Here is an 8,935-nt window from a genome sequence, read left to right on the forward strand (position 1 = left end):
ATCAAGCCCAAATTCCCCCTGAAAGCCAAGGTGACTAAATTAAAGTTTTTGCATTTTGTATAAACCATGAGAAGAAAAAGACTCCTTAGAAAAGGCAATGGTGCTAGGAAAAAGAGGAAAGCAGCAGGAAGAGAGAAAAACCCCAGGCCAGTGTCCCAAATGCAGTCTAGGTAACCAAGCAAGCCCTGATTGCTACACAGCTGATGAGCAAGCCTAGTAACAGCTTATAGTTAAGCATTTACTTTACTTACAAGCCTTAAGAAGACCCAGAGTTCAGCCCTAGTATGTGCCGGGGGCACCCTTTTGGCACGCGAGCATTCAGACAGTGACATGTTTTGTATAATGCGTCCAAAAGGTGCAGCAGACAAGGGATGTCAGTGGGCCGCTCCAGGCTGCTAATGGATGAATCATTGTAGCGGCCATGGCAGCAACGATCCAAAGGAGAAAGGGGTGACCTCTGGCCGCCCCTTTCTTCTAATCTGTATAGCCCCAAATTTTATCTACCATTCTATAAAAAAAATCTTGTGATCCATGTTGCCATTTTTTTACAGGAAGAAAAAGTTTCACGAAAAAAATGGAGGCTAAGGTACTCTCTATATGATATAGAGCACTAATCTCATAGTCCATCATCATCATCATCATCATCATCATCATTATGTTTAGTCATACCCCACCTTCCTCCCAGTACAGGGACTCAAGGCAGCTTACAAATCTAAAACAATCCAAGTTAAAACACTATAAATATGCAATATACATGTTTAAAAAACAATTAAACAATACAAACAATTAAAATGTTACATTATTAACGTTTAAAGTTTAAAACTGTTTAAAACAAGATAGTCTAGACTATTTCCATTTGGGACTGATGGGAGTCTAAAACACCTGGAGGTCACCATGTTGCCAAAAACATTCCTAGGCTACTATCAAACTATTCATTTACATTCCTAGGCTATTATCAAACTATTCATTAACTATTCATTCACCCATAAACTATTCATTTATCCTTGTATAAATGACAACACTTACAGGAAGAACAGAGGGCCACAGATCCGTAACCATCCCGTTGTGAGCCTCCAAGGAGGAAGAGTCCAAAGGGAGTATTGGGGTGCTCTAGGGAAAGTGCTGTTCTGCCTAAACGGTGCTCAGCCCAGGAATATTCTGTGCCAAGAATTGGTTTCCAGTGGATGCTTCCTGTAGCCTTTTGGTCTAGTGTGATTCCACCAGATTCTGAAGTTTTGGCTAGGATAACAGCATAATTGTCAAACTGACTCATTCCATCCACATGGTATGACTTGCAATAGCTTGTAACGGGGGGAATATTGATGAGGAATGGGTCATATATTCTACTCCCTCTCGAAACCCCAGTGAAGAAGAAAAGGACTTGGATGCCATGGTCAGCCAGTATGTAAAGCGGCTGGGAGGGCTGAACATTCAGCTGGATAACTTCTCCGGTTTCCATTTGATGGGAGAATTTGGTGGGCCCAGATTGGTATGACATGGAAGTCCTCTGGGAAGCAGTTACATACACAATGTCATAACGCCTCTGGAAGGACAGTGGAGGGATAAGGAAAATGGTTCCCCAGCTGGAAACAGGCAGGAGTTGCTCAACAACATGATCACAATGTGTGTGTTTCATAGCACAGCTATGCCCACTCAAGACAGCTACTGGTGCATTGGATTCAACCCAGGTGCCTGATAAATCATCTGAGCTTTGGATCTGGATTGCTTGGAAGGCCTCGAGCTCAACAGCGAGCCTGTCCCCTGCACGATAAACATGTCCTTTGAATATCACAGTCCCTTGCAGTTCGATATCAACCCTGGTAGGAACTGCATGAGTCATAACCACAAATTCCTTGAAAGTATTTTCCATGTTGCCCTCTGGGGTTACCACATAATACAATGTCCCTAACTGCTGGATTGGATACACGACTGTGGCACCGGTTGTGTAGTCCTTGTGACTGGTGGAAAAGACAGTGATGTCTTTGTCTGCTTGGATCCACACAGTGTTGTCAGAGAAGGCACTCCCCAAGATCTCTAAGGTGTCTGGAAGTTCAACTGGAAGTGTTTGTCCTTCAGTAAGAGAAAATGTTTTCTGTATCATACGGCCATTTGCTGTCACTGTAACAGTGGTTGCAGGGTGATATGCAGTGATGAGCAGCTCGAATTTAGGATTGTGTTGTCTTTTATTGAGGTTGGATAAGAAAGCTGTGACAAATTTCTTCCCAAGGGAATTTGATAAACATGATTCTGAAATAAATAAATAGAGAGAAAGAATGAAAGATAGAGAAAGAGAGCGAGAGAGAGAGAAAGAGATAATACCACAGTTTCTTGATGTACAGTGGAGGCTGAGGGCTGCCATGTCAACTGGGCAGTGAATCCACTTTCAGTTTAAGTGTGACCTTTAAAGTAACTTTCCAATATGTTGAAGCTGTTTTGGAGATAAGGGTACCCCACCCTGGGCAGCTTCTTTGAAATTTAGACTGAAATCAATAATGGATTCACCCTACCATTGACATGGGAGCCACTAGGTAGCCCTGATCAAGTTTATTAGGTGCCCCATGATGTACACTAATGTGTACCATTAGAAGATCCTTTCCAACTCTATCATTCTAGGTAGATTATACTATTGGCTGGTTGACTACTCCTAATGTGGAATGGTAGGTTCTATTGCATGGACTCTCTATCTGTTCCAGTGAACAGACAAATCTCTGCAATCGGTCAATCATTCTACCATAGGGAACCATGCAATTCAAAAGGATGACATTAAAATTAAGCACAGCACAGGATACCACTCCAGATTTATATTACCTATGTAAATGAAAAGCATGCACCTTTATTGTTATTGTGTGCCTTCAAGCCATTTCTGACTTATGGCAACCCTAACATGACGCTATCATGGGGTATTCTTGGCAAGATTGGTTCAGAGGATGGTGGCTTTTGCCTTCTGCTGAGGCTGAGAGAGTGTGATTTGCCCAAGGTCAGCCAGCAGGTTTCCATGACTGAATGGGGAGCCAAAACCTGGTCTCCAGAACCAAAGCCCAGCATTCGAATTACTAAATCACACTGGTGCTCATGCTTTGACATGTGAATGAATGAACTTACTTTTCATAGGCTTTTAAATCAATTGGTTTCTTAAGCATTAGATAGATTGACAGGTAATTTGGACCACCAAGTCAAACTGAACATTTCCCACTAGAAAGTCCACAGCCATGTAGACAGAACAGTATAGACCAGAGTGTTGCAAGTGTTGTTGGACCGCTCAGCCTTAGCTAGCATTGACAGTGGTGAGGAATGCTGGGAGTTGTGGCCCCACAACAGCTGAAGAACCACATTTTGCCCGTCTCTGAGATAGACATCAGAAACAGGAAACAAAGTCTGAGCAGAGGGGTTCTGTGACACCATGGGGAAAATGCTAGCCCAGCACTAGAGTAGTGCACCAGCAAGGATTATGGTCTCTGTCTCCACCTTATGGGCATTTAGGCTCTTAGCAAGGACAGCCCAAGGTTCAGGAAAGTGATCTGATTGCCTATGGAGGGCAAGATTTGTTCAGAGGAGGTTTGCCCTTGCCTTCTCCTGAGGCTGAGAGCATATAGGCCTGTTACAGACTGCCAAAATAAAGCTGCTTCGGGTCTCTTTGGAGGTATGCTATTTAAATGATGCATGGGTCCTAAGAGTCTGGAGGTCACGCCAAAGCCACACTCGATTCCTAAACACTGGAGTGCAGCTTTGGTGCAGCTTCCGGATTCTTAGGATGCATGCATCATTTAAACAGCATACCTCCAAAGAGACCCGAAGCAGCTTTATTTTGGCAGTCTGTAACAGGCCATAGACTGAAAATTGGAAGCAATGTCTTCCGACTGACTTTACTTACCAGCCAAAAGTGCCAAACCAGTGAAGAGGAATACAGCTCTCCTCATGGCCATGGCTACAAGACAAAGAAGTAAAAGGAAAGAAAGATGATGTGAAGATTTATTTGGAGGGGGAAAATACACCTGAAAATAGCACTACCATACATTTCATTTTCCCACATATTGCAACTTTTTGAGATTGGAAAACAATTTTGCACTTGAGGTATAAACCTTACCTGCTCTATGACTGGGTAATTTTAAATGACTGTTCCTACCTCCTTTGGTACATCTGAGCAAAATATTGCCTGTTCCCAACATCAACAGCACTTCATTGTTTATGCACTAAAAGTGAAAATTTAAGCTGAACTGATTCGTAGTTATTTTCTTGTTTATATGTGTTTCCCCCATACCTACCGCAATGGCACAATGGCAAAGGTAGCAACGTATTTGCAAAATGTCTCCCACACCTCTGTCCTGAGCTCTGACGTTATTTAGATGACTTCTGGACGCTGCAGAAGAGATCTGCAGCCATCATTGCAATGGATGCCCCTGAAGACCACAGTGGGTTATAACGCCACACCCGTCCAATGTCCTGGTTTGGCAATGTCCTAACATTGAGCCAGGGCAGTTAAAGTGGACTCAAACTGGATTATTTCTGCCGTGTGGACCTAAGAGAAAACATTTGTACACCTAGCACAGTACTGGGAACAGTAACTGTCAACAAGTCTCTAGGTTTTACTCTTTCCAGGACTACCTGGAGCTGCCAGGGAGTAAACCTTGGACTCCTGAGTGCAAAGCATGTGCCCTACCACTGAGCAAAGACCCTTCCCCATTCTCTTACCGTCTGTAAAACTGTCTTGGCTTGATGAAGAAGAACTCTTCCCATTTGCCATATGGCTCTGCTGCTTCTTGTGCTTTTATAGGGGAAATGAGTCAAAACCTATTGCCCAATGAACTTTGGAGGGAGCTCCAGCTGGCCAAATGGGCAGGATCAATGCAAGAACCACATAACAAAAATATAACCCCAGCAAGTCATGAGTCTGGCCCCAGACAAATACAGCTATCTGTCTTAGCTTGGCTTTCATGTGTTTCCAAAATATATTTTAGCTGGAAACAGACGCATTCTTCATAATTGATGTGGCATGAATAGAACAGACTTCCGTTCCAAGGATTAGCATAGTATCAATAGTTAAACCGCTAAAGTATTACTATATAAAGTATTAAATAAATAAAGTATTACATAAATATTAAATAAGTGTTAAATAAAGTATTAAACAAAGTATTAAAATATTATTAAATTCATAATCTTTAAACCTCCATATGTTACTGAGATCATTCACTGTCCACTGAAGGATGGGATACCTCAAGTGGGGGAGTTAACTCAAACCTCCAATCTAGCCCCTTCCAGATGTGCTGGACTATAACTCCTATAATTCACACTGATTACATAAGAACCAACTAAAAGAAGAAGTATTCCTGGTATATTGTTTTGCAACCACCACCAACACCCCCCAGTGTGGGCACTTACATATTTCTGCTTCTGTTTTTCTGAATTTGCACATTATTCATTATTTGCATTTTTGTAACATACATATTTTTCTCTGGTTGTCTTGTTTTTAAATGGATGCATGTGTTCATGGACGCTTTCCAAACGCACACACCCTCAGTGCATGAATGAGATCACAACTTGTAGATGTATAGGGTTTTGACAGCAAATGGCATTGAAGTCTGGGAGTAGCTACTTGGTATTTCTGAAAAGAAAAACGGCAACCCTCCATCACTACCACCACTAGCATCCCTCCATTCCTTGCCTTCTTGTGCTGCATTCATCTCAGTCTTTTGTATCTCAGTTGGGCTCCTTGCCAGCATCAAAATGCCAGCTAAAGTGGTCCTCAGCAAAGAGAGTACAGAGAAGTAACCTGGTAGGAAGGTCTCACATGCCTTCCCTGTGTGTTCCTTTTGCTCCTTCCTCCCCTACATACATTGCATATATGATTATTCTGGCTCTAACTGAAATATTTACTGCACCTGTTCCAGGTCAATGGTTATTTCTCCCTTACATCCTTTTGTGAATGCTTCTCTGAGCATGTACAATCTGCTTTCACTCAACATTGTGTTGGCTTAGCCACTACTGTTTTGGAGCCAGAAGAATAGCAATGGTCCACAAAGCAAAGATCAAGATGGTTTCCTCACTCCAACTCAATGTAGCTGAATTTTTTTATTACACTAACAGATCTTGAGAAACTGCTTTTAAAAAAACCTTTAGCTATAGCTATACCTCTAATTATACAATTCTAACTGACCTCAATGAATTATCGTCGTAGTTTTAATTTTAAATGGCAAATCTTACTCGTTGTTTGGGAGTAACTAATAAATACTTTTCAAGAGCCAGTATGGTAGAGTGGTTTGAGTGTTGGAGTACAAGTCTGGAGACCAGGGTTCAATTCTCCATTCAGCCATAGAGATCCACTGGGCAACTTTTCAGGAGTCACAGACTCTCAGCCCCAGAAAATCTTAGGCCTCAGTGTCAATATAAGTCAGACATGACTTGAAGTCACACAACAACAACAACACATTTTTCAGTTACTGTTTTAAAACCTCAGAAGGTTTATCAGTACTGTACTGTAATGCAAAATATAAGTTGTCAGGCTGCGTACCAGGTATAGCTACTGCAGTTTCTACAACAGTTAAGAGTTATGTCATGAAATGAGTAACATTACTCGTCATCACATCACAATTGTGATATAACTTAGCTATGCCTTTGTTTAGCACAAAAGAATTAATTACTTGTAAATCATTACTTGTAATAAGTTGCTTGCAGTCTCTGCATTTTGGTTGGCTGATAAAAGAATCACTTTTTTGTGAATGTGATTTTGTTGTACAGTGGTACCCCGGGATACGAATTGATTGCGTTACAAAATTTCCGGGGTACGAAAAAGTTAGCTTGGAAAAAACTGTTCCAGGTAAGGAAAGAATTTTCGGGTTACGAAATTTTTTTCGGTGTGTTTCGGCGCTTTTTGGCACGAAATTTAAAAGCCGCGGCTTTCCAGCGCTAGCGGTTTCGGGTTGCGAAATCTTTCGGGTTACGAACGGCGCCGCGGAACCTCTTCCCATTTGCCATATGGCTCTGCTGCTTCTTGTGCTTTTATAGGGGAAATGAGTCAAAACCTATTGCCCAATGACTTTGGAGGGAAGCTCCAGCTGGCCAAATGGGCAGGATCAATGCAAGAACCACATAACAAAAATATAACCCCAGCAAGTCATGAGTCTGGCCCCAGACAAATACAGCTACTGTTTAGCTGGCTTTCATGTGTTTCCAAAATAATTTTAGCTGGAAACAGACGCATTCTTCATAATTGATGTGGCATGAATAGAAACAGACTTCCGTTCCAGGATTAGCATAGTATTCATAGTTAAACCGCTAAAGTATATCTATATAAAGTATTACATAAATAAAGTATTACATAAATATTAAATAAGTGTTAATAATAAAAGTATTAAACAAAGTATTAAAATATTATTAAATTCATAATCTTTAAACCTCCATATGTTACTGAGATCATTTCACTGTCCACTGAAGTGATGGGATACCTCAAGTGGGGAGTTAACTCAAACCTCCAATCTAGCCCCTTCCAGATGTGTGGACTACACTCCTATAATTCCCACTGATTACATAAGAACCAACTAAAAGAAGAAGTATTCCTGGTATATTGTTTTGCAACCACACCAACACCCCAGTGTGGGCACTTAATATTTCTGCTTCTGTTTTTCTGATTTGCACATTATCATTATTTGCATTTTTGTAACATACATATTTTTTCTGGTTGTCTTGTTTTTAAATGGATGCATGTGTTCATGGACGCTTTCCAAACGCACACACCCTCAGTGCATGAATGAGATCACAACTTGAGATGTATAGGGTTTTGACAGCAAATGGCATTGAAGTCTGGGAGTAGCTACTTGGTATTTCTGAAAAGAAAAACGGCAACCTCCATCACTACACAACTAGCATCCCTCCATTCCTTGCCTTCTTGTGCTGCATTCATCTCAGTCTTTTGTATCTCAGTTGGGTCCTTGCCAGCATCAAATGCCAGCTAAAGTGGTCCTCAGCAAAGAGAGTACAGAGAAGTAACTCTGTAGGAAGGTCTCGCATGCCTCCCTGTGTGTTCCTTTGCTCTTCCTCCCTACATACATTGCATATATGATTATTCTGGCTGTAACTGAAAATATTTACTGCACCTGTTCAGGTCAATGTTATTTCTCCCTTACATCCTTTTGTGTAATGCTTCTCTGAGCTGTACAATCTGCTTTTCACTCAACATGTTGTTGGCTTAGCCACTCTCTACTGTTTTGGAGCCAGAAGAATTCAATGGTCCACAAAGCAAAGATCAAGATGGTTCCTCACTCCACTCAATGTAGCTGAATTTTTTTATTACAATAACAATCTTGAGAAACTGATTTTAAAAAAACCTTTAGCTATAGCTATACCTCTAATTATACAATTCTAACTGACCTCAATGAATTATCGTCGTAGTTTTAATTTTAAATGGCAATCTTATCTTGTTTTTGGGAGTACTAATAAATACTTTTCAAGAGCCAGTATGGTAGAGTGGTTTGAGGTTGGAGTACAAGTCTGGAGACCAGGGTTCATTCTCCATTCAGCCATAGAGATCCACGGGGCAACTTTTCAGGAGTCACAGACTCTCAGCCCCAGAAAATCTTAGGCCTCAGTGTCAATATAAGTAGACATGACTTGAAGTCCACACAAAAAAACAACAACAACAACAACATTTTTCAGTTACTGTTTTTAAAACCTCAGAAGTTTATCAGTACTGTACTGTAATGCAAAATATAAGTTGTCAGGCTGCGCACCAGGTATAGCTACTGCAGTTTCTACAACAGTTAAGAGTATGTCATGAAATGATAACATACTCGTCATCACATCACAATTGTGATATACTTAGCTATGCCTTTGTTTAGCACAAAAGAAATTATTACTTGTAATCATTACTTGTAATGAGTTGCTTGCAGTCTCTGCATTTGGTTGGTGAAAAAGAATCACTTTTTTTATGAATGTGATTTGTTTG

The 8,935-nt window shown here is 40.9% G+C and overlaps 1 protein-coding gene across 1 annotated transcript in view; it reads right to left on the reverse strand.

The window, feature by feature from the left end:
• The window catches only part of LOC121915846 (IgGFc-binding protein-like), a 40,590-nt gene extending 33,744 nt beyond the window's left edge, over positions 1-6,846 (reverse strand). The window contains exons 1-3 of the mRNA XM_042440416.1: positions 4,690-6,846; positions 3,872-3,925; positions 1,027-2,247 (exon numbers count right to left, since the gene is read on the reverse strand). Coding sequence (XP_042296350.1) covers positions 1,027-2,247; positions 3,872-3,925; positions 4,690-4,741 — 1,327 coding nt within the window. The 5' untranslated portion in view covers positions 4,742-6,846. The remainder of the gene's footprint in view (positions 1-1,026; positions 2,248-3,871; positions 3,926-4,689) is intronic.
• Positions 6,847-8,935: the final 2,089 nt, after the last annotated feature.

Source organism: Sceloporus undulatus, chromosome 9, assembly GCF_019175285.1.
Source record: "Sceloporus undulatus isolate JIND9_A2432 ecotype Alabama chromosome 9, SceUnd_v1.1, whole genome shotgun sequence".
Taxonomy (NCBI): domain Eukaryota; kingdom Metazoa; phylum Chordata; class Lepidosauria; order Squamata; family Phrynosomatidae; genus Sceloporus; species Sceloporus undulatus.